This window comes from Ixodes scapularis, unplaced genomic scaffold, assembly GCF_016920785.2.
Source record: "Ixodes scapularis isolate PalLabHiFi unplaced genomic scaffold, ASM1692078v2 PGA_scaffold10__122_contigs__length_95168666, whole genome shotgun sequence".
In the NCBI taxonomy this organism is placed as follows: Eukaryota; Metazoa; Arthropoda; class Arachnida; order Ixodida; family Ixodidae; genus Ixodes; species Ixodes scapularis.
Window position 1 is genome coordinate 30,895,481 of NW_024609836.1, and position 26,151 is coordinate 30,921,631.

The following is a 26,151-nucleotide window of genomic DNA, read 5'->3' on the forward strand; positions in this document are numbered from 1 at the left end:
AGATTTGTCTTCAAATTAAAAACTCGGCTACGTGGGACCAGCACTTACGGTGACAGACAAGGCGGCTCATTACAAAAGGAAGCTAATCCGAACGGTATATATTAGCTTCTTTGGGTGCACAGCCTAGGGATTCGTCAAACTAAGGCACTATTTCGACAAACTAGGCTATTACACCATCTGTGTTCGCTAAAGCGTCATTTGATGAAACGTCATGGTTTCGGCTTTGTTCGCTCAAGTGAACGCTTCCAGTCTCAACTACTTCTGCAGTCGGTAGGCAGTCTTCAAACTGCCTACCAACTGCACAACGTGCCGGGAAGCTCCGCGTGAGCTTTGAAATTTGTCTTCGTACTCGCCGATCATCCGTGATCGACGCCCTATGGGCGTGGTAAGGAGAGTTAATTGCAACGCGCCATAACAAAAGAGTGCCCAGGACGAGTGGTAGTTCCAGCTATGGTTATTTCATGCGCACCTTACGCCAGTGCGTAGAAAAGCACGGTTGAACAAGTGGCTGCCGGTTTTGGTGAGCTCTGGGTGGTTCTGCCTGCGGTGCCACGTGTTTCGCAGGTGTAACAAGGATCGCCGGATGGACCAGAGTCGTCGGAAAAAAATTGCCGGGAACATTTCCACTTAGAAGATACTTCTGGCTCCAAACTCGATCCCTATGCGCTCCTCCTCCCACCTCTCCCACTTGCTCCAGCTTTCCAATACTCTCCTACTTGGTGTGTGGTGCTCTCTGTTAGCACGTCTTGCAACTTGGATACTTTCGTTTTGCATGATGTCGTGGTGTGGCAGCACACGGGTTGTAACATCCTTTTGAACAGAGGAAAGCTGCTTTTGTGAGAATTTTGAGTGACAGGTTAATCGTCTATAATCTTCTGGGAGGAGAATAGCGACGCCTGTCAAATCCGGGAGGCACAAAGGAGGATCCTGATAAGAGGGGAGCTCCTTCCCCTTTTCCCTGGAGGTCATCGGAAATGACATCATGTGCCAGCCACGTCTGAAAATACCCTACTTTTGGCGGGAAAATGGCCGGACGGCCCTACAATGTACCGAAAATGCCTTAAATACCTTTCAAGTAGGGTAATTACCCTACGGTTGGCAACACCGCCTCGGACGCAGGTGCTGCTTGTACTAGAGCACTGCAAGGGCCGGAATTTCTAGGCCCGGCCCGACCCGGCCCGGTAGAGACACGGCCCGGGCCCGGCCCGAGCCCGACAGAATTTTTAATTTCTAGGCCCGACCCGGCCCGGAAGAGACACGGCCCGGGTCCGGCCCGAGCCCGACAGAATTTCAATTTCTAGGCCCCGCCCGACCCGACCCGATGGCTGTAGACCGAAACAACCCATTCCCGTTTGAACCCGTCCCGTTTCCACCCGTTCCCGAAACGAGCTCCCCATTTGAACCCCGTCCTGTTTCGACCCATTCTTTAAACGCCCTTCCCACATGAACTCGTCCCGTTTCGACCAGTTCCCTAAACGCCCTTCCCGTTTGAATTTGTCCATTTTCGACCAATTCCCTAAACGCCCTTCTTATTTGAACCAGTTTCCGAAACACCTTTTGCGTTTGAACGCGTCCCGTTTCAACCTACTTTTATAGGGCCCTGCACATCGCAACCTCTTCGCAAAAAGTCTCCATCGTTCTAAGCCTGGTCTGCGCACCTTTTCTGTTTAAGAATATGTTCTCAAGTAGCTTTACATTTCAACGCGTTCTTAAAATATACAATCCTTTCAGGCAAGATTAAGTTTAATATATTCCTACTTAACCCCTTAAAAGGTTTTTATTTTTCAAGATGGTTCCCAAAACGTGCAAGCGCGGAACGGACTATGTACACTGCGCGACACTGATACCGCGAACAAGACGCTGGCTTTTTTTTCGAATTTTACATCGAAATGGTGTTAGTAGGCACCAAAGTATACCGCTTAGGTCTTTGGCCCAGATGAGAACTTCTAAAACCACTAATAGTTTTGAAAACAGCGTTTTGATTCTACGAGATAAACATAAAAACACGACGATCGCTTGTTCGCGCTAATATAGTGTCGCGCTCTGTGCAATAAGGGAGTCTTAGAATAACGTACTCAAGCACTTTGGGCAAGCTAAAATTAGCATCGCCATAGGTTTTACATCGCAACGCTATTTTTACGGTACCCAAAGCGCTTGCGTACGTTTTTCTAAATCTTCCTAGATATTTTTGAGAGCGATGAATCAGACAGGTTGACAAGCATATGACTGGGTCTTTATTTTGTTTACAATTTATAACACTGAACCCTCGCTCACACAGAAAAAGCTTGAAGGCTTTCTAGCTTCAAGATGTCTTTTAGTTATTATTTTTAACGCCGCTGTAGTGAATTTGCACTTCGCTTTTTTTTGTATTCAATGAACCTAAAAGATTAATGAACAAACTTCTTGCTATCAGCAGCAATTTATGATTTACGGCACAAGATTGCCCAGGCACGGCCCGGGCCGGCCCGGGCCGGCGCGGCCCGAGAACTTTTTTGTTCAAGCCCGAGCCCGGCCCGGGCCCGAGAAAATACGTGCTACCCGGCCCGAGCCCGGCCCGCGGGCCGGGCCGGGCCCGTGCAGTGCTCTAGCTTGTACGCTTAGCAGCGGCATCTGGTGCTTGCGCTGCTGTCGCTGTTCACCCGGTTCACCAGTTTCTTGCGCGCATTGCCTTCCGCCCAGATAGTGACGTCGCCTCCCTCTCACCACGCCGCAGGCGCATTGGCTTCCGCCCGGACGTTATTCTCTCTTCACTGCGCGCTTCCTTTTATCCGCAGATGGACGGCGTCAGCTTTTCTCCGTCGCGTGGTCACTAAATGCTAACGCATCAACATTAATAAAATGGTCTCATTATGCCTCACTTCTATGTGAAGAATGAGCTCGAAGTACAGGCTCGAACAAGAATTGCTCGGAGCAAGCAAAAACGAGATGTGTGAAGTGAACCATCCCGGGTGCCAGTTGTCAGGGAGATCTTTCCAAGGTTGCGAATCCTTGGAGGTGACTTCTGCAAGTGATTCCAGGCTCTCGGCGTAACTCACGTTTCATGGCGCCTCGCTGAGCTTTAAAAAACTTTACTGCATGGTGACCTCAAGTAAGCTTCTTCCAACATGAATATAAATGCGTCAGAAACCTGGTATCATCGACAATAACTTTTATTATACGGAATTTTAGTGGCGCCATCTATTAGCTTAACAAAACCGTCAGCTCTAACTGCTACCGGGAACAGCCTCCAGAAGCCGGAGGGGGAGGAGGACAGAGCCGGACGGGGATGGCCGAACCCGGATGAGACTTTTCTCCTTTCGCCATGTTGATCGCGCAGGCACGTGGCCACATGGTGGCGAGCGGGTGAGTTCTCACTGCTCACTAATGGCTCTGGAGAGAGCTTCACCGGTACCCCGCGCTTCCCCCATTCACGTCACAGCGCACGTGACTCGGAACATGGTGCAGGAGCATACCTCGGCAAACCTCACTCATGAGGGCCCTCACTCACCCTCACTCACCCTCATCCTCACAGGTGAGGGTGAGGGTGAGTGAGTTTCTGAACCAGGAAAATTCATGAGTGTGAGGGTGAGTGAGGGCCGTGAGGGCGGTGAGTGCGGTAAGGGGTATGAGGGCCATGAGTACGTGAGAGGCGTGAGGGCGGTGAGTGGCGTGAGGGCCATGAGCGCGTGAGTGGTGTGAGGGCGGTGAGTGCGTGAGGGGTGTGAGGGCCATGAGTGCGTGAGGGCAGTGAGTGGCATGAGAGGCGTGGGCGGTGAGTGCATGAGGTGTGTGAGGGCCATGAGTGCGTGAGAGCGGTGAGTGCGTGAGGCCCCCTTCAGATCGGGCATCTTTCTCAGCAATTTTGGTGTTAATGACGGGCATACCTCGGCAAACCTCACTCATGAGGGCCCTCACTCACCCTCATCCTCACAGGTGAGGTGAAGGTGAGTGAGTTTCTGAACCAGGAAAATTCATGAGTGTGAGGGTGAGTGAGGGCCGTGAGGGCTGTGAGGGCGGTGAGGGCCTTGAGGGCCATGAGGGCGGTGAGGGTGGTGAGGGCGGTAAGGGGTATGAGGGCCATGAGTGCGTGAGGGGCGTGAGGGCGGTGAGTGCGTGAGGCCCCCTTCAGATCAAGCATCTTTCTCAGCAATTTTGGTGTTAATGACGGGTTGTTCTCTAGCTTTCCCTAGATCGACACGAATTGCTGAGATCGGGTCCGGCTCGAAATAAGCAAGCAACTCGGAGCAATTCGAATACGTTTGAAGGGGCTGCATCTAATCAGGGACGCAAAATTTTCACGTGATACCTCGTGACGGTGGTGATGACACCGAAAGACTTGGTTCTGGTTTGAAATCGATCGTTTTTTTGGAAATAAACTGTTTCAGAAAGGTGCAATAGTAGTCTGAATGGGCGGTGAGTGGCGTGAGGGCGGTGACGCCGGTGAGTGGCGTGAGGGCGGTGAGTGGCGTGAGGGCCGTGAGGGCGGTGAGGGCCGTGAGGGCGGTGAGTGGCGTGAGGGCTATGAGTGCGTGAGGGCCGTGAGGGCCATGAGGGCGGTGAGGGCCGTGAGGGCGGTGAGGGCCGTGAGGGCGGTGAGGGCCGTGAGGGCGGTGAGGCCCGTGAGGGCGGTGAGTGGCGTGAGGGCGGTGAGTTTCGTGAGGGCCATGAGTGAGTGAGGGGCGTGAGGGCGGTGAGTGCGTGAGGTTCAGTGAGGGTGAGTGAAGGGCTGAAGGTGAGTGTGACTGTGAGGGTGAGGGTGAGTGAGGGGCTCAAGGTGAGTGTAGCTGTGAGGGTGAGGGTGAGTGAGGGGCTTAGGTGAGTGTGACTGTGAGGGTGAGGGTGAGCGAGGGCGACCTAAAATGCCGACCTCTGATGACGGGTTGTTCTCTAGCTTTCCCTAGATCGACGCGAATTGCTGAGATCGGGTCCGGCTCGAAATAAGCAAGCAACTCGGTCCAATTCGAATACGTTTGAAGCGGCTGCATCCAATCAGGGACGCAAAAGTTTCACGTGATACCTCGCGTGCCGGTGATGATGACACCGAAAGACTTCGTTCTGGTTTGAAATCGATCGTTTTTTTTAAATAAACTGTCTCAGAAAGGTGCATTAGTATTCTTAACGAGATTTAAATGCACAAAAACACGTTTATAACGCGTAATTGTGTCTAAATAGTGCAAGAAAAATTAAAGTTTATGATGACGATGGCAAATTGCAGCAATTGGTTGCCGCGTGTGATCGCGGGCGGCCCGTGTTGCTGGTGTTGCGACGTAAAGTTTCTGGGCGAAATTGCCCCGTCTGACGCTGGCCTGAGTAGCGTGAGGGCCATCAGTGCGTGAGGGGCGTGAGGGTTGTGAGGGCCGCAAGGGCGGTGAGGGGCGTGAGGGCGGTGAGGGGCGTGAGGGCGGTGAGTGGCGTGAGGGCCGTGAGGGCCGTGAGGGCCGTGAGGGCGGTGAGGGCCGTGAGGGCTATGAGTGCGTGAGGGCCGTGAGGGCGGTGAGTGGCGTGAGGGCGGTGAGTTTCGTGAGGGCCATGAGTGAGTGAGGGGCGTAAGGGCCGTGAGGGCGGTGAGTGCGTGAGGGCCGTGAGGTTCAGTGAGGGTGAGTGAAGGGCTGAAGGTGAGTGTGACTGTGAGGGTGAGGGTGATTGAGGGGCTGAAGGTGAGTGTAGCTGTGAGGGTGAGGGTGAGGGAGGGGCTTAGGTGGGTCTGGCTGTGAGGGTGAGGGTGAGTGAGGGCGACCTAAAATGCCGACCTCTGTGCAGGAGTTGAGAGGTGCCGAAAACCTCAATCTTTGTCCATTTTTAAAATAAAAACCAAGACATGCAGGCAAAAGCGGTTTTTTTTGTTCTTTGCTTCAGAAAGGTCGAGACACAAACTCCCAAATTATTTAAGCAAAGCACTGAATGTGTTGCAGGGCTCTTTTAGAGGGATGCTGAACCGAAATCTGGATTCCACAAAACACGCGGCAAAAGCGTGCAACGGGATGCTACGAACACCAAAACATCACTCATACAGCGATATCTCGAACGGATGACCGTATTTTTTAAGAAAAGGAGGCGCATTTGACAAAAATGTTCACGTCCTGTTTTTCCGAGAAGGAGAGGGAACGGCCTCGCGTCTTCTCCACCTCGCCGCCTTGATCGGGCGAAGCGAAGAGAGGAAGAAACAAGATATCTTCACGTCACGCGCCTCGTCGGCCTGGTTCAATCTCGACCTCTTTTTTCCAAGAATACGGCCGTCCATTCGAGATATCGCCTTACGAGTAGTGTTGTAGGGATTGGAGCGTCACGCCTACGTCTCCTGCATTGTTTTTTTCTTAAATCTAAATTTCGGTTTACCACAAACCCCAATATCTTTTTTTTTTTTTTTTGCCAGGCGATTTATTGTGGTGTCTGAAGACTACCCAAGTAATATTTTGCAACAGAGTCACGTAATTTTTAAAATAAAGCCGACAAACGCAACTGCTTGAAACCGAAACCAAAAGCTCTGCACAGAGATTGGAGAAGTGGAGAGGAGAGTGTGAATGGCGGAAGTCACGTGACTACAACCAGCCGCGCGCTTTTTTTTTTTTTTTTTTTTTTTTTTTTTGCGCGCAGCAGACGTGTGGAGGGGAACCGTTTGCTGTGCGATTCCTCTGCAGTTATGTCTGTTCTGCGCTTCGAGATGAAGATGAGTTGTTTCATACGTTGAAGAGTTGGGAGATGAGTAGCGAGTGCCCGTGGTGAATTTCTGTGATCGGCTCCGAAAAGAATACCCTTAAGATGGTGCGTAAAGTGCTCCAAACAAAGTCCTCCAAGAGTCCAAGACCATGTAGGTAACAAAAGAAAGACAGGCAAAGTGCAATATTCCGGGTAACATAATATGTTTGACGGAAGTTTGCGTATGACTTTTTCAGTAAAAATTACAACATTGGTAGAAAAAATATATTTAGAAACCGGTGTTTTTTGTTGTATTTTAACGATTTTTATTTCCGTCACTGGCCAATGTTTACTGATATTTTCGGATAAAATTGGAAAGTATACAGGACTTTTTCGGTGAAAACAACCAGCGCTTGCTTGAAAATATGAAAGAACCGGCCGGTGTTTTTCGGTTTTAACCGATTTTGTATTTTCGACACCGGCGGATGCTTATCGGTGTTTTTCGGTTAAAATCGGAAAGTATACAGCCTAGAATGATTTCACGATGGTGAATTTCGATGAATTCGTGATGATGGTGAATGACTTCGTGAATCGGTGATGTGATGGTGAATGACTCCGTGAATTCGGAGGTGGCGGTGATGTGGTGGGGATGAATTCTTGGCGCGGTTGTACGCCGTGATTTGAAGGGAATGAATTCTCGGCGGTAATAATGCAGCCGGTCAACTGTAGGTTGGAAAGTTTGCTGCCGATTTTCCTCCAGTAAAAGCACTCCCGGGTCGAAGTCGGGCAGCACCACGCATTGGCCACATTCGCACCTAGTAAAGAAATCGTACGCGTGCATATTGAATTCGAAGTACGCACTTTGTGCTTGACGTTTGCGCGAGCGATGTCTTCAGCAACGAGAAGGGGGCGACGGGTCGGCGACGTTTTCATGCAAATCGGCTTGGTGGTCGGGCGTGTCGTATGGAATGGATTCCAATTCTTTTGATCGGTCCAACATTTCTCTTTCAAAGGAAGACAGAATTCGCCGGTACCGCTAACGACAGTTTTGAAATAAAGGTTCCTCGCCCGTCGTCCGCTGCCATCGCCGTCACCGCAAGTCCCACGATACGCGAAACGACGCCATGTTTAGAATTATGCAGTGAACACACAAAATGCTTCCGGTTCTCTGTGCAACTTCTTTTTTTTTTTCAATAAACGTATTTGCAGCCTTTTAGAAGCCACAAAAAGATGGGTTTCTTATTTTTTTCCTATTTTTAACATCGAGGGTGTGCCTTCAGTGACCAATGCCTTTGATTAAATTTTGTGGTTGTATCTAAACCTTAGAAAACGGCCTGTGACCATGGAAAAGAGAGTGAGCGCGACTCGAACGGGCCAGTTCTTGATCGGCGGTTTTCGGGTGGTAAAAAGCGGATTTCGAAATACAAATTCTGTTCTGGGTTTCAGGAGCAGCATTTGATGAGCCAGGCTTTTCTAGGATGTCGAATATGTGACGAGTTTACCGCGATGCTTTTTTTCGAAGATAATGTATGGTTTTAGATTTTGGCATTACTACAAATTATTTAAAAAAAAATCACATTGAACTCTTGAGAAAAATGTTAGGTGTAATTTTATGAAAAACTCCGTAAAAACTAAACAATTTAATTAAAACCAGGAACACCACCACGCATCGAAAATTCCAAGCTACGCGACTGCTGTGCAAGGTGGCCGAAGACCCGGCACCATGGACTTCAATGTTAGTTCTAAACGTATTTCTCTTCGGTGAACCATATCGCTGCAAGAGAAACATTTGGAATTGTCCTGTTCTGGGGGTGTGAAGGGTGCAGTCGGACACTATACTCCGTTTCACTTTATGTTGTACCGCAGCGAAGGCTAGAAGCGCGAGCTCATATCGTTGACAGCAGCCCTTAAAGGGATGCTTCAACGAACGAAATTTGAAATATTCCCGTCGTGTTCAAAAATAGGTTGAATATGATCCACAATATACGTAAATGACAATCGCACGTTTGTATTTTGATCCTGGTGGCTGTATTTTTCGTTATAAACGGCCCACTCTGGCAAGCGCTCGGAGAAGGCCCAGCTTAGAGCACGTGACATCCAACGCAATCGTGACGTAAATCGTCTCAAGACGAGCAAAGCTACGGCGAGGCTGACGGTGAGAGGATGGCCTAGTCGTTCCAGCCACCGAAGCGGCTGCTTTTGTACGAATTTCGAGTGACGGGTTAATCTTCTATAATCTTCTAGGGGGACAATAGCGACTTCTGCGACACACAAAAGGGATTCTCGGGAAGAGGGGAGTTCCTCCTTCCCCCCTTCTCTCGTCGTGGCCAGATACGAGACAACCTCCGTCACTAGCTGTCAAGGTTCCTAGACGAGCATTACAAACGAGGCGTTAGCCACATCCACCAGGTGCTCTTTGCTAATCGTTTAATTCGTTTTAAAATTCCTTTTCGAGACTTTTTTAACAAGATATTAGTATGTTCCATGTGATACTGCTTTTTTGAACACATATAGACCAAAAAATGAGCGCCGAAATTTCGTTGTAGTATCCCTTTAAGGCCCTGTCACACTGCGGAAACAGTCGGAGAACTTTGTCCTTCAACACGAGGAAAACATGTTTTCGGGGACCCTGTCACATTGCGGAAACAGCAACAGTCCGGAAACATGTTGCTGTCGTCCGAAAACCATGTTTCCCAACTTGTTCTCCGACACTCGGGGAACATCCTGTCACACCGAGAAAGCGTGTTGGAAGAACACAAATTGCCTCCTCTCCTGCGCGCTGCATCCCTCTCTCTCTCGCCCTCGTCTGCCCGGCCGGCTCGGCTAAGCTACAAGCGCGAGCTCCGGGCTTTCAGCATCCCTGCCAAGCACGCACGCCCGTGCAGTGCAAGCACTGTTCTGGGCCAGATGCTCGCGCTTGTAGCATCGGCTGCGTCTGGACCGAAGCTGAAACGAAGTATAGGCGGCTAGGCTCAGATCCGCTGGCTCCGCTCGCCCCTTGAATCTTTGCCATTTTGGATCGCCGTCTCATCGACGTCGCTCTACTGTAGTCGGTTCATCAGCCGCGCGAACCATCTCGTGTTCTCTGGATTTGGCGGTTGCGTTCTGCTACAGGGCTAGACCCTTGCACGATGGCATACGCGCCGGCCACAGCAGCAGCTTCTGCTTTGAGGCCCTTTCATATTGAGGAAACACGGCGGAAACATGAACAAAACATGGTTCTCAACAGTCGGGGAACATGTCGGCTGTCGGCTCTGTTGCCCGACAACCCTGTCACATTGAGGAAACAGCAACACAACATGGACGACAGCGACAATGTTGTCTCGGTGTGACAGCTTTTGGCAACGGAATCCTCGACAACTTGTGTCGGACGACACGTGTTGCCCATTTCGGTGGCTGAGCGAATTTTTTTCCAGCAACACGGCAACATCTATATTTTTCTGTATAGATAGTAGCACGAGAATACTTCAATAATTGACGTCAAGCGTGAAGGGCCATTTTGAACGCGGCTTCTTGCGCGGCGGCAGCTGATCGTCAGAATCATCTGAATCGATGGCACAAAGAAGCACCAAAGCAGAAGCTGCTGCTGTGGCCGGCGCGTATGCCATCCTGCAAGGGTCTAGCCCTGTAGCAGAACGCAACCGCCAAATCCAGAGAACACGAGATGGTTCGCGCGGCTGATGAATCGACTACGGTAGAGCGACGGCGATGAGACGGCGATCCAAAATGGCAACGATTCAAGGGGCGAGCGGAGCCAGCGGATCTGAGCCTGGCCGCCTATACTTCGTTTCAGCTTCGGTCCAGACGCAGCCGCGCGAGCATCTGGCCCAGAACAGTGCTTGCACTGCACGAGCGCGCGTGCTTGGCAGGGATGCCGAAAGCCCGGAGCTCGCGCTTGTAGCTTAGCCGAGCCGGCCGGGCAGACGAGGGCGAGAGAGAGAGGGAGGCAGCGCGCAGGAGAGGAGGCAATTTGTGTTCTTCCAACACGCTTTCTCGGTGTGACAGGATGTTCCCCGAGTGACGGAGAACAAGTTGGGAAACATGGTTTTCGGACTACAGCAACATGTTTCCGGACTGTTGCTGTTTCCGCAATGTGACAGGGTCCCCCGAAAACATGTTTTCCTCGTGTTGAAGGACAAAGTTCTCCGACTGTTTCCGCAGTGTGACAGGGTGCTTCTTTGTGCCATCGATTCAGATGATTTTGACGATCAGCTGCCGCCGCGCAAGAAGCCGCGTTCGAAATCGCCCTTCACGCTTGACGTTATTATTGAAGTATTCTCGTGCGACTATCTGTACAGTAAAATATAGATGTTGCCGTGTTGCTGGAAAAAAAATTCGCTCAGCCACCGAAATGGGCAACATGTGTCGTCCGACACAAGTTGTCGAGGTTTCCGTTGCCAAAAGCTGTCACACCGAGACAACATTGTCGCTGTCGTCCATGTTGTGTTGCTGTTTCCTCAATGTGACAGGGTTGTCGGGCAACAGAGCCGACAGCCGACATGTTTCCCGACTGTTGAGAAACATGTTTTGTTCATGTTTCCGCCGTGTTTCCTCAATGTGACAGGGCCTTTAGTGCGCGAGAGCTTGTGCCGCCGAGACGTACTTATAGAGCAAGGAGCTCGCGCTTGTAGCCTTCCCTGCGGTACATCATAAGGGATTTAGTGCTAGCCAAAAGGAGCAGTTTCGTACCTATAAAACTGACTGTCACAGCAACAATAGGGAATCTGGCAGTGACTGCTGGATTCAGTCTATTTCAACAAGGGCGACCGCTTTCCTTCTAGCGAAATGCGGGGCAGGCGGGGCACAGGTGGGGGGGGGGGGGGGGGGGGGGGAGGCTCTGTTAACGTATTTAATATCCTGTGCTGTTTATACACCTGCAAATAATATTGCAGAAATTTAGCTCAAATAATTTTCACTCCCAGCGATATCTTTTTTTTTTTTTTTTATGCCAAGTATATGTTATGAAATGTATCGAAGTTGAAAACACGGAAATCGACTGCAGCAGAGCCAAGGAGGATAGAAGGGTAGGAGATGGCATGACGTCAGCCGCGTAGCTTCCACAAACCATGCTCCCTTGACGCCTCGCCTCTTTCTCATTTTCCCCCTTAAACACTCTTGCGACCGAGAAAGACCGAGAGAGACCAGACCTGTTTTTAAGCCTTTTGCGACTTCTTAGGACCGGATGCGCTGCAGCGGAGCTGGTCCTAAGAGATCGCAAGAGGCTCGGTTGCAAGAGTGTTGAACCGGCCTTTACTCTGCCCACTTATCAGCCCAACATGACCACATCACGTGGCCGTAGCTAGCCTTCGTCTAGGCTTCGATCTGATAAAACCTACCGGACGGAGCGCGCGTAAGCCTGCAAGGAATCCTTCTACAATCAACCATCCATCTCACACGTGACATGTCACGCGCACCAATCGCCAGAGAGTTATGCGGTCACGTTAGGCACAAAATCGTTTAAACTTTTTATGACTAGGCTTCACCAATATTGCAACGTGCCCCCTCCTAGTACAATGCATCAAATGGAAATAAGAAGCAGTAAATCTTTTTCCGTTGATTGTTTCCAGTCAACGCTTACTTTTATCAACAAGGTCCGACACAAATTTTTAACACTGTGTTATTTTTCGACCGATATGAGTTCAAGCTTTTTGCATCGTGCCACTAAAATAAATTTCCGCAGCAATTGCCGTTTCGCATTAACACAGCAATACGAAAATAACTACAATAATTTATATTTCAACTTTTGGCGAGCAATTTCCTCTTACAATATTTTGCTACCAAGGGGAGATGCACAATGGCGCATGCGCGTCCATTCTCCTGCGAGAACGACGGTCGCTTTCCGCAATGCTTGGATAGAAAATGGCGTCCCGTTGCGATTCACACGTTCACCAGCAACCTCCACGCTTCCCCGGGCCTCGTTTTTCGGCAACACCATGAGTTGCGGAGTGAACTTTACGACAGTGTGAACTGCGGGACATTTTAAAGTTTCGAAAATTTCTCGCGGGATACGAGCCCTCAATGCGGGGCAGTCGATCCCTCGAGTCGCGGGACGGGTGGTCACCCCAACTGCAACCTTTTTTTTTCAGAGCACAGCTCTTAGGCGCCCGTTTCCGGGTTGAGCGGCGTCGACGTCTGTGTAACCGCGCGCGTTGCATTATGTGATGTTTCCCCGCTAAATTTAGCGGGGAAATTGACGTCACGTGAACTCAACACCAATTCAGTTTTCCCGCTAAATTTATCAGGGAATATTACGTCACGACCTCGTGTCACGTCACCCGTGAACAGATTCAGCGGCAGGAGGAGAGGAGGAGGAGGGGAGGTGGAGGAGGAGGAGGGGCGTGCCCTCCCCTCCGTACCTTCCCCTGCTCCTCCTCCTCGAGAGCTGCGCTCTTTTCGTGTAACAGAGATTTGTAAACGTCTTCAATTGTTTAAACCATTACCAGGGACTCGTCGGTTGGCTTTCGTGACGCCCTGGCCCGGCTCATAATGTCGCAATATGTAGCAACATAAAAAAAAAAAATGTGTGTGTGTGTGTGTGGGGGGGGGGGGGGGGGGTGTATCTAAGCAGCTTTGAGCGTGCAGCCAATGTTGCACATTCTTTTGTTTCTGATCTGGGAACAGGTCTGGGAGCATTTTCTGCTCTTTGATCGCCACTACTGCGGGGGCTGCAACGAGTGTCCGACTGGTGTGTTAGCTTCTATTCCACCCATGCATCCAAAGTGGTTTAGAAATCGCCACTATAATGATGTCACAAAAACCGGAGTCGCGCTGTCGGACGTCGCGAATCTGGCGGTTGGGCGTGGAAGTTCTGGAAAAAAGCACAAGAAAACGTGAGAGTCGCTGTCGTCGCGGCACCCACAAAGCCCCTGATGTGTTTGCGTTTGTCTTGTTAATAGAGTCAAATGTGCCAGTGCCCGAGGCCCGTGTCTCGAGTGGCCCTTGGAAGCAAATGGAGGCGCAGCACTGAAATGAGTTGGCCTTGGAAGCAAATGGCGTCGGTGCACCCGATCGTGGCACGCGCCTTGCGCGCTTCCACAACAGTAGTTGGCGGTAGGGTGCCTACATGAGCGCTTTGCTTAGGGTGGAGACATCTGACCGTTTTGTCCCACACTTTTATTTTCCTTTTTTGTTCAGAAGCGCGTGAAAGCGCGTGTCCCTGCATACGTTTGTGGCGACTGTGCTATGTCGTCATATTATTTTCGTCGATTTCTTTGTATTTTACCCGTGAGCGCCTGCTGTCGGCATCGGGTACTACAAAGGGTGGCATCACCCCAAACAGGACGACATTGAGGCACCCTAGTTGGCGGTACTTGTAAGCGTGATTTTTATTGAGGGACTTTATGCATTCCAACTCCTTGCTGCCGAAGCTGCCGCGGACTGTCAAGCTGATGAGCGACCTGCTCACCAGCTTGACAGGTCACGAGGTCACGAAGCGGAAATGGAGGGGTCACTTTCACGTTCCCATCACCTCGTTCTGAGTAACGGAACGAGTCTCTCGTCGGAAACGCGTCGAAAGGTTCGTCCTGGCGACTCGAAGGACCCCGTCGAAGGACCATTGTGGAAGGCAAGACGCGAATAATGCTCGGTGCAGAGCTAACTTTGGAGGGAGCCAAATTTAGTGTCTCCGCTCGCTCGGCATTCCCCCCACCCATCTGGCCAATGGCGTGCGGGCCACGTCATGGGGCTTGGCTCGCTACTTGAGCCCCGCGCGCTCGGCAACCCTGGGCCTCTACCGCTGCTTTCTGCTCTCGCGTTCGGGTCGCACAGCTTCGTCGCAGACATGGTGAGTAAGCGCCGGCATCCCGCGACCACGTACCTTTCGGATCGCCGTCTCTTTGTCCACTGTAATGTCTACAGATCGGACTCTTTCTTGTCGTCTGGGTTTTTTGTTTAAAAGATACATAAAATCGCGCGCCCGCGCGCGCCGAGAAGGCGAGTTGTGGTTCGGTCTCTTGCGATGCTCCCCGCTTCTGGGAAAAGAGCGCCTGCTCGAGGTCGGAAGTTTGGCTCCATGCTCGGCGTGGTGGCTAGGGAGTTGAAAAACCGAGCCGGTGACTCGGGCAACTCGATGGGATTCGGACGTTTTGGTGTAGGATTCTTCGGTAAGGACGTTTCGGTGTACGGATGGCCGTTTCAGTGCACGAGCATTTCGGTGTAAATATGATATGTATTTCAAAATGAATAGTTGAACCTCCGGCAGACATCGCACACCTTAGTAAACGTTAATAATTTGATGCCCGTAAGGTACAAGATGTAGTGAAAGGGGTGGAAGAGCTGTCTTAATTTATTTGTTTACTTTTGTTTACTATGAAAGATATAGGAGATAAAGACTTCAACCAATAGAATTCATTGCGTTTCTGATCCAACTATAATATATTGAGCCATTTTAATGCGCGTAAAGACACCTGAACACGGTTGTGAAGGCATTCACTATGAAGGGCTAAACAATAGCTACAATTTACCAAAAAAATATGCAACGTGTTTTTTCATCGACAGGCATTGATGCAATTTAAGGATATGATAAGATCCTCTCATACCTTTAGCTTTAAGTTAGATAAGTCAAAGCGATGGCATAAATAAGTCACCACCTATACTGTCAACAGAATGGCGAGCGGGGACAAGTAAGCCGAAGATAATCTCCTGGTCATTCGATTAATAAACATAGTAATGAATTGTTATTTGTAGCGGCAATCATGAAAGTCGTCCACACCGAGAGGCCACACAAATATTGCATAAAGATGTAAGTATGAACAGTACAAATGACAAAATATGCGACGTACGTTCAGAGACAATAGAACGTTAACCAGGATTTCAAAGGATATACAACGAGAAATTCGTACACCGAAATGTCATAGGCACGTCCTCAGCTATCCTGTTTTCTTTTTCCGCGCGCGCCCTGGCCGGGTGTAGTGTTGCGCAAACTGTTTGTATACGTGTTTCGGCACTTGTGAGCCTGTTCTAAAATTTTTAGCCTATTCAAATATTTTTTTTCTCAATTAAACCTTGGTTTGTTTTGAGAAGTCTGCATTGTGTCTCCCTCATTGACAAGAGAGCCTGGTCAGCCGTCCCTTTAGTAAAACACGAACTTGTGACACCTATGTTCAAGGTCACCTTGACATTGGTTTCCCGCAACCGGAGCGTGCGGGAGCTTTAATAGAAAGTTTTTTGTTAGTTTTAGAATTTTATAAGGCGGCGTAATATCGGGTATCGTTATCGGAGTCGTAAGGCCGAGCTTAATCTGAAAGATACTATTTCCTGAACTGAGTTCCATTGGAGTTCACCGGCGGCGGTTTTGAGGTCGTCGACGTTTGCTCATTCCACCCTGGCAGACCGCTTTGTTTGTTCCGAGTGTCAAAAACAGTTTTAGCTGAAGCGTTTTTTGTTTTTGGCTTTTTTGCACGGTTTTGGCATGGTCTCGGTTGACGACATATAACATTCAAAGGAATCCAGTTCCGCTGCTTGACGAGGCCACTTGGTTAGAGGCGTTGAGCGGAGCAGCTTCCAGCACTTTCCATTGCTTTCGCTATAGTGTTCAAAATTTTCCAGTTGCCTGTGATCGGGAATTGGCAGTATTTCAAATGCAAGTATTTGAAATACGCATTTAGAATACTTTGAGTACTGTGCCTTTTGTATTTAATTACATATTGGGGAATGTACTTGTAAACTGCATTTAAATACTTAAACTTCAGTATTTCAAGTAGTATATGCCCCAGGCACGTAGCCAGGATTTTTTTTCGGGGGGGGGGGGGGGGGGGGGGGTCGCTTATGACAAAATGCTGTATGAGGGGGAGGGGGGAGAGGGGGGGTCCCAGCAAAATGGCAGATTTGGGGGGGGGGGGGGGCGGGCCCCATGGGCCTCTCCCCTGGCTATGTGCCTGATATGCCCCCGTTTCAGTGCGGCACCAAACAGAATTTTGGGCACTGCTCTTTGCTATCAAATGTGATATTCTACTTGGTGCGCTTTGCGCAGAATAAACATTGAAGGAAAAAGGAAGAGTAGAACAAGGAATTAATGGGGTGAGTAGAGTTATATTGCCTTTTTCTTTCAATTTTTAATTTAATTTGATTTAATTTCTGAAACAGGTCGAATTATCCTGTTGTTTGAAAGGGCTTTGATACATGAAGTTATGACAAAATTTATCTTTAGAGCTGTAACATTCTTAGTATATACTATATAAACTCCACTATAGATATGGGCATGGTCTTTTTTTACCTGGGTTGAATTTAAGTCTAAGGCGTCAATCGATAACAAAATCTGTTTGAAAAAAAAAATATTTTAAGATGATCAGGTACTTCCGTTGTACTTGTATCTTATATTTAAATACCTTTCTTAAAAGTGTAATTGAATTTGTAATTAAAAACATTTTTGTCAAAGTGTTTTGTATTTGTATCTAAATACATTTTTTTTAAGTATTTTTGTATATCCCTGCCTGTGATAAAAAAACAGGAATAAAAGTACTCATCTTTTCTATCTTCGTCACGTACTGTTTCACGTGCAATTTGTTTTACATGACTTCCACACAGTCTTACTAACGATGGCTCGACGAGAGAGTGTGCTTAGTCACGTAAAAAAGTATAAAGGGCTTTCTTTTACTCTGGGGTATAAACCCCCAGAAAAGGGATCGGCGACGTGAGAACTAGCGCTAAAACAGATATCGATGCATGCCGAATTGCTGGCGATCCCATTGCAGTCGCCATTTGCAAGTGACGTCGCAGCTATCTCTGATATTTAAGGAACGAGGAATGGCACGCCTAGTTTGGCGTTCAGTGTTCTTCGTTGATTTTAATGCACGCCCTTTGGTGCGATACTTACCAAAGCATTGTTTACGAGCAAGAATACCACATTAATAGCCTTACATTGCCTCGTTAGTGGAATATGCGTTTAATGTCTAGAGAAGAGTTGGCTGTTGTTACTCCTTGAAGGTTATCATCCGAGTTGGATTGCGGCACTCACTGTGCTATTCAGTTCAGCATTCTTTTTTTCCCCCCTTTCTTTATCACTTTCTCTACGCGCTGTTTTATTGTTTTATGTGTGGAGTGCAATTGTTTCGAAGAGTTGCAAGAGTTGGCGGGGAATTGAAGCCAAATAATCGTTTAACAAGCATGCATTCATTAGTAACACCCTAGGAATATCTCGCTGTTGCAGCTGCAAGGGCTCGCCATATTTCTCTTCATGTTTTGAGTATAGTAGGCATTATTTGTTCACTTGGTGTTCTACAATTTTTACGAAAGTTTACAAAACCGAGATGGCGACGAGAGAAAAAAAAGGATACTAGCCGTGACGTCTCTTTTAACGGTTAAAAGTCACGAGGAAATTAACGATGCTACGGAAGCGACGATTCCCTCCCACGCCTAAATAATTGCATCTCTGCTGCTGAAAAAGTGATAGCTTTATGTAAGAGCATGGAGTCTTTTACATACTGACTAGCAAAAATTTGCTTATCCCGCGCTGATAAAAAAGAAAAAAAGTTCGGCTTCTCCACATATGCTTCCGAAATATAGCGCACATTTTTCTAAGCTTGACTGCTTGTGGTCTGCTTGCGCGAAAAGCCATCTAAAATGCCAAAACCTTTTCGACTGGCAAGCTCTGGCCCGCCTCGGAAATAGAGCTGTGCACAGAAACTTTACAGACTGGCATAACTGTGTTCCACTATGTGGCTGAAGCTTTACAGAGCTTCGTACCCCCATCATGCCATGCTAACAGTAAGAAGAATTGGTGTGTGTCTATGTTTATATGTTTATAGAGCCTAGAACTTAGTCTGCCTCAACCCCGGGGGGGGGGGGGGGGGGGGGGGGGGATCGGTGGCCGAGTGGGCTGGCGGCTAGCGCACACCAGCTCGGAGCACGTGGAGCGAAAGCTCGGGCTGCAGTACCCAGGATTCTGGGTTCAATCTCCACTCCTGCCTCTTTTCGATCTGGATGAGCATCGTGCCGTCGTACGATCGTGTATCACTACTGCGTGGTGCACGTTAAAGACTCCGGGCTAGCGGTTGTACTGCGCTGGCTAAATTGCACAACTACATCGAGTGACTCGTCGCAGCTTTGAAATGGCTGACCAACTACACGTTGTATGAATATCCACCAAACCCCAATTATTATTCTGCCTCAACGAGCAACTTCTCTCCCAGCTGTAGATGAGAAATTTGGCCATTGCAGTACAACCGCTAGCCTGGGTTCTTTAACGTGCACCACGCAGTAGTGATACACGACCGCATGCCGGTACGATGTTCATCCAGATCGAAACAATCAGGGGTGCTAATTCAACCCAGGATTTCTGGGTTCTGCTGCACGAGCTTTCGCTCCACGTGTTCCGAGCTGGTGTGCGCTAGCCCACTCGGCCATTAATCCCCCAATGCTAACAGTACGAACTGTGACTTCTGCTTCTTATATATATACAGTATATCTTTATTAACCATTCATACAATGATGGAGGCCGAGAAAAGAAAGCCGCCCTAGACGGCGTGACGAGCTCTTGGCCCCCATTTATGTTCTACAACAGTGACAGAAATTAGCAAAGATACAATATCCTGAAAAACCACATGGCATTGGGTTGTGAGGTTAAACAAAAAAATATTACGAAGGAAAAGTTCTAGACATCAACAGTACATGGGAAAACAATACATAAGCATTCGCAAGTTCTTCATTGTTATTTAATTCAAATGTATATTACAAAAAAAAAAGAAAAAAAAGAAGCGTTTTAGGAAGTCTGCAGGAAAACATATTCTTTCTAATATTTAATCGACACTTAGTTACATTTCAGCGCTTGGAGTTTGAAATAGATAGCAACAAATATGCTGGCTCAAACCTTCGTGTAAAGCGCCGTTCACACTCTTGCAACCGAGTACGACCGAGAGAGACCAGACCGGTTTTTAAGCCTCTTGCGACCTCTTAGGACAGGATGCGCTGCAGCGGAGCTGGTCCTAAGACGTCCAAGAAGCTTAAAAACCGGTCTGGTCTCTCTCGGTCGTACTCGGTCGCAACTCGCAAGAGTGTGAACGGGCCTTTAGGCTAGCGTCCCCGGGCGTCCTGTACCTCGGCGTACTTTCTCGATTCCGAAAGACTGACATGGCGACCGCGCGACTGCCAGGTCGCGAGGCGTGCAAGAATAGCTTGGAGGCGGAGGCGGTCTCACTTGGGACTGCGGGCAGGCAGGCCCGCTCTTGGTAGGACAGGAGCAGGCTTGTGCCCGTTACTCCAAAAAAGTAATTAATTACAATTACAATTCCTTGGCGCAAAAGTATTAGATCACCATTACACATTACTCACCTAAAAATGAATAAATGACTGATTTGTTACTTTACTTGATCACTTCCGTGTTATTCCAAAGAAACACGCAAAATACATGCAATGTATGCTGCGTGTATGAGGGGCGAATCGTATTGCCCCATTAAAAATAAAACGCATAGAAAATAGGCTCACTTCAATCTACCCTTTACTTTAGGGTAATAATTTTAGGAGGACAGATCCATTAAGTTATGAACTACTTAAACAGGTGTTCGAGATAAACGAGTCTTTCTCTGTCCAACCGGGAAAGAATTGGATCACATGAACATACGAAGAATGCACTTGAGCGGTGTAGGCGCGCAAACCATTCCGAATATTTCGCGTTCGCCATCGAAACTGGAAAGCACGACTTACCTGAAGATGTGGTTTTATGGTCGCTGTATTTTGACTAAATAATTAAGGGCTGCTCTACGCACTAAAACTGACTGGCTGTGAGACCTAACTGCGGTACTTGCGTTTGGGTACATTTCGAAGACTCTATCTTGATGGAAGTTGTTATCCGATCGAAGAACCCGCTTGATCCTCTTTCTCCAAACTCAACAGAACTAAAACGACACACGAAATATTAACGCACAAACTTTCAGCTGAACTGATATTGCCGTTTGTAAATTATGTATAAACAAAACACCATTGTCTGTGATGAGCAGGCTTCCATGTCCCTCACCGCGTTTACAGCCGCCTTAGACCCGTTTACACTCTTGCGACCGATTAAGACCGGGAGAGACCAGACCGGTTTTTAAGCCTTTTGCGACGTCTTAGGGCCGGATCCGCTGCAGCGGAGCTGGTCCTAAGACGTCGCAAGAGGCTTAAAAAGCGGTCTGGTCTCTCTCGGTCGTACTCGGTTGCATATGTGTGAACGGTGCTTTACCCTGTCTCAACATCAGTGTCCATGTAAGCCACTGCTTAATCTAAAAAAAAAACTTGGGGTCTTTTTCCTTTTCCTAGCGTTTTGGTCTAGTCCCTGCAGGCACAATCCGCTGACGAGGGCCCCAGCATTCTCGTTTCTAAATATACGGGTGCAGCTTTGAACTGCCACTGAACGCCTAGTTTGGTTATTTACAAACCTAGATAATAAAATAAAAAAGCTATATACGGGATTTTAGCTGCTCACAGAGGGGCCACAAAGCGTAGGTCTGTTCTAAGTAGGCCCAGAATTGCAAGCTATGAGCGAAATAAATTATATAGCCGTTTTTTAACCTTTGGGAATAGAAGTAGGGACATTTTCACTCCTGGTAGGGAGGAGTAGAAAACTTTTTGATGGGGTCGTGGGAAATTTTTGAGTCGGCGATCTAACAGCATTGCGAGGAAGTCTATGCCTCTTGCACGGCCCCTCGGGGGATCGAGCGGCCGTGTTTGTGTACTCTCGTTCCCAGCCACCTAATAGGCGTATCCGGTATGGGCGACGAAAAAATACTAAAACGTTTCAACCTGTAACTATAGTAAAAAAATAAGGGGGAGGCAAAACGATAATGTGTGACGGTTACGCTTATATCCTGAGTGTCTTCTACTGGCGTGGCGACGGCAAAACAATCTTTTCGCCCATACTGGAAGGGACGACAATTCAAGATGGCGGCACCCTTGAAGACCGTGCCAACGAGTCCAGAAATACGCTCCAGGCTATAGTGCTTTCTGTGAATTCATTTCCTCTCCCTCGGCAGCGCTCTCTTCGCTAGCAAGGTATTGTGTCGCCCTGCTAAAAGCGCGAAGGCGATTGATTACATCGCCATTCTTCCGCTTTATCTCCCCCTTTGACCAAACTGAAGAAATCAAACGAGTAATTTAAGTAATTAGTTACTGAAAAATTAATGGGATTACATTACGAATTACATTTCCCGGAAAAATAATGAATTAATTGCAATATATATATATTGTTTTGTTTTTAAAGTAGCGAAATACACAAAATTCCGTTTCTTGCAACGGATTACTTCCGCATCTGGAGGAGAGTGCCGGGGGCGTGCTATTTTGAGGCCCCGATGGAGCCCTGGCCATGCGAGCGGGCCGCCATGTGGACGACCGGATGGGCAGCTGGCGACCGGAGTTCTCGGTTGATTTCGGTTGTCGCGACCAGGCAGCAGCCCTGCAATGAGACCGGGTGGGAGAGGGTGAACTCAGCAGTGTCCCTTCTCGGTGGGGCGTTTGAGATCGGATTACCTGACGAAAGCTGCCTGACGGACGCGTAGAAATAAAGCATCCATCGAAAATTCAGGAAACGTCAACTAAAAGTGTCGTTCGTTTCAAGCGAAACGCTCGCTCGGATGTCGCACGCTGGTTGAACTCCTTTCACTTAGTATAGCAGGGAACTGCAACAGGATAATCTCGGGAGCCCCGAATCGAAGCTGTCAATAAAGCTCAATTTGAACCTTATCGAATGACCCTCGCAAAAAGCACGGACAAGCCACTTTTCATGCTTGAGAAAATAGGTCTTCCTTCTGAATAGTTGGCTCACAAGCCGTGACTTGATACGAGTTCAATAACGTTGGCACTGCGCTGACTCTGTCGTTGGCTTGGTTCGCTTAAACCAAGAATTTAGGTCCATACATAACTCCTCGCGACAGGAGTTCAAAGGAGTGGATCTCGCCTGTCGCTTGCAAATAAGCTGCTTCTGAAATTTCCTGCATTTAACACTGCACGCGTTTCATTTTAGGACCTGGTTGATCACGGAGAGGAGTGGCATGGTTTCGGTTTCGATTGCCCCGTCGGACGAAGCAGTGCACCTTAGCACTGCATGAAAATAAAGTCGGCGCTCACTTGCATTGCACCCATTAATTTGCATGAGAGCCCCACCTCCAGCGAACGTAAAAGCTTGCCTAGGCTTAACGAGTATAAGAGTACGGCCTGCCGCGTCCCATACCTTTCTGGCGGCCTGGTACCACTAAAGAGTGCGGTATGACCCTCCCTGCTCACGGGTAATTTAAGATGCCTAGGACATTGAGGAGCCGATGGAAAAGGATGACCGGCCTAGTATACGTCTCCTTCCAGGTGCCGTCGTCGTCCTGTTTGAAAATGCAAGCACTGTACTTGGTCGTGACAGGTTGTTGGGAAGTTAGGTTGGCTAGTCGAAACCGAAACTTAAGCCAATGGTTTCCCAAGATGTTTTGTGCGGCATGAAGCCCCTAGGATCGCTTCTATTTTGGAAGAGATGTATGGTGATGAGGCGGATTAATGAGGGTGGTTTTCTTCCCGCAGGGTGACTCGGTGAAGGAAAAGAAGAAGAAGAGCAAGAAGGCGGCTGAGGCCGATGAAGCAGCTCCCGCGGCAGCTCCCGCGGAAGCCCCCGCTGCGGCTCCGGCCGCCGCCCCTGCGGCGGCACCGGCGGCCAAGAGCTCGACCAAGAAGCGAGCGCAGCGTAGTAGCTCCAACGTGTTCGCCATGTTCACGCAGCACCAGGTTCAGGAGTTCAAGGAAGCCTTCCAGATGATCGACCAGGACAAGGACGGCTTTATCAGCAAAGCCGACATCCGCGCCACCTTTGACTCCCTGGGCAGGCTCACCAACGACAGCGAGCTCGAGTCGATGATCTCCGAGGCTCCAGGCCCCATCAACTTCACCATGTTCCTCACCATCTTCGGTGACCGCATCACGGGCGTCGACGACGAGGAGGTCATCGTAAATGCCTTCAGCATGTTCGATCAGGGCAACGGCTTCTGCACCGAGGAGAGGTGAGGCTAGCCGGGGCAACACCACCGAGATAGAAAGCCGCGGCGCTTCATTTTATACGTCACCCACCGGGGGCTAGTGAGCAGGGGGGCTATGTTGCACGTTTTGGACTCCCAGGAGGCCAGGGAGAAGGAAGTGATGTCAACAACGCTCTTTGGATGTTGATTGGTGGAATCGCTGATGACGCGTTGCGTGGTGCTGCTAAGATACGTTCATTCACACCTACGTCACTTCCTTCTCCCAAGTCTCCTGGGACTCCAAAACGTGCAACATAGCCCCCAAGTACACATACAACACGAGTGCTCTGTCAGCGTTCGGTTGGAATTCAGGTTAGACCAATCAGAACACGAGTCCTGCCGAAAGCTGACAGAGCACTCTTGTCCAATCTGTGAGCAATCTAGCCCTTAGGAAGAACGTAGAAACTTGAGCACTGCGGCTTTGTGTCTAGGTGATGCCGACCTGCGTCGCTACATTAGCGCTCTCAAAACGGCGGGGTTTTGAAACGTAGAACTCAAAGACAGGAAGATGGTTCGATAAACAGGACAGAACCCGGTGACGGCACGAACATGCTAATATCGACAGTCACGGTCATTGCCTTGCAGGCTCCGGCAGATGCTGTGTACTTTTGGCGAGAAGCTGACCGACCAGGAGGTGAGTGGCAACGGCTGTTTTTACACTCCAAACTTTCTGGCATCCCTCATGGGTTTCAGTGAGCTAAACTTCAACGGATACCCTGTTGGACGTTGACTTACGCCCAGAAGGCTATTAGCTGCCACGCAACTGTCTTTAGTATATGGTCCATTCGCAGATGTGTACGAGGGACAACCGCTTGACTAGTCCCGTTGCTCGCAGGCCAACGACGCGTTCGCCGAGGCGCCTATAAACTCCGAGGGCAAGGTGGACCTCAAGAAGTTTGCCTCGATCTTAACCAAGGGCGTGGAGGAGGAACAGGGAGCGTGAGGTGGAATGGCGTCATCGGACCCTGAACTCCACTCCAGGGCTGCAGCCGTACACATCGTCCAGCTGGAACAATAAAAGAGAGACTTTTGGAGACGAACTTGCGCGCATTGAGCAATGCTTTGCCCATCCTTCGTGTGGGCGGTGGCTGCTGGATGCTGGAGGGCGCCCTCATCTGCGACGCTCGATGTGCTGAATGCCATGCAGACAATGCATCCTGTAGTAGGTCAACCAGCCTAGGAAAGCGTCCCGTATATTCCTTTTCCTGAGGCTTAGAATAAAGAAACTGCATTTTGAAGCGAGTGGCTAACTTTTGCTGCGTTCGTGTGCATCACTAACTAAAAAAGGTAAATAATTCGTTGTGTTTCCTTTATTGATGGCATTACAAGGGCGAGAGATAGAGGGGATCCAAGTGTCATATAGAAATACGTTAATACAATCAATTAACGGCACCAAGAGAATGTAGCATATACTGTATAATCAGGCATCGCCAAAACATTTAAAGCCAAATATGCCGTCATGCAACACGGCCAGGAAAAGGTAGGATTACAGTCGTCAGGTGTATACAGTTTATTTTCACTGCAGCCGTATTCAAAACGCTAATAGCAACTTTGTTGTTGCCAGTGGCACCGGTCGCATGCACTACAAATGCTTGGTATTAAATGAAAATTTCTACATTGAGTATAAAAAGTGCCTGCATCTAGCTGTACGTGTTATTGCATGAGGGGGTCCCTTTAATGGAAAGCGAAAGATCTGAGAGAATGGGGTTGGGGACCTTTACATATATTTACTTTTCCGTTTACCGATGAATAGCATGTAAAATCACTGGTGCAATGTCGGTAAACAATGCTCCTCTATGACATTTATATAGTGGGTGATAGGTTAACAGCAAAGTGGAAGCTCTTACACACACACGTACAATTTGCTTTACCTGTGGTTTATGCTTTATGGATGCCATGATCATTACATAAAACAATAGGGAATCTCAGGACCGAGAACTGACACTTTTTTTTTTTTATTTTTCAATTACGTTGAAAATTGCAGACAGAAGAGTTAAAGCCGTAAGTTTATCCTTCGTGTCCAAAAATAAAATAAAATAAAACAGGACACATCTTTTTAAAACGAAAGAAGTAAAGAGGTGCAGAAAGCAGAAATTTGGGCCGTTTCCCAAGTGCTACCAACCATTCGTCTTGGTTGCCCTTCGCCGGGAACAAATTCCGCGACTGTCACCGGGTGACAGAGATAAGGCCCAGCGGGCCAGATAGCTGCGCACCGCAAAGCATTCCAAGCGAACACATTGTACTCCATGCAACAGCCCTCGCAACGCACTAGACTGAAGAGCCACTAACGGCTGCAATCCCGTAAACAAAAAAAAAAAAAAAAAAAAAAAACAACAACAACTAAGATTTGCATTTTAGGCTGCCACGGCACTTAGCTATACTACGCTGCCGCTACCTTATTACATTTGCGTGGGAATACAGACACGTGCAAGCACGTGCAGCATGCGCGTGCACTTCGACAGGCGTGCCTTTGCACGCGCTTACCTCGCACGAACAGAGCCATGACGGCGGCCGCCGAATGCCTTACGCGTATACAGCAATAAAAAAAAAGGGAGAAATTAGGTGCGTAGCTGCGCCC

At 48.8% G+C, this 26,151-nt stretch overlaps 1 protein-coding gene across 1 annotated transcript; it reads left to right on the forward strand.

The window, feature by feature from the left end:
• The first annotated feature begins 14,126 nt into the window (after positions 1 to 14,126).
• LOC120843624 (myosin regulatory light polypeptide 9) lies at positions 14,127 to 24,811 on the forward strand. Its single transcript, XM_040215045.2, has 4 exons — positions 14,127 to 14,398; positions 23,086 to 23,558; positions 24,159 to 24,207; positions 24,409 to 24,811. Exons 1-4 carry the CDS (start codon positions 14,294 to 14,296, stop codon positions 24,514 to 24,516), a joined length of 735 nt encoding a protein of 244 aa, XP_040070979.1. The 5' UTR covers positions 14,127 to 14,293; the 3' UTR covers positions 24,517 to 24,811.
• Positions 24,812 to 26,151: the final 1,340 nt, after the last annotated feature.

Excerpts from the sequence above, each read along its gene's own strand:
- LOC120843624 (XM_040215045.2), top strand. The coding sequence starts at position 14,294 with ATGGGGCTTGGCTCGCTACTTGAGCCCCGCGCGCTCGGCAACCCTGGG. Across the intron at positions 14,399-23,085 it reads ACAGCTTCGTCGCAGACATG|GGTGACTCGGTGAAGGAAAA; the intron begins GTGAGTAAGCGC and ends TTCTTCCCGCAG. Across the intron at positions 24,208-24,408 it reads AGAAGCTGACCGACCAGGAG|GCCAACGACGCGTTCGCCGA; the intron begins GTGAGTGGCAAC and ends CGTTGCTCGCAG.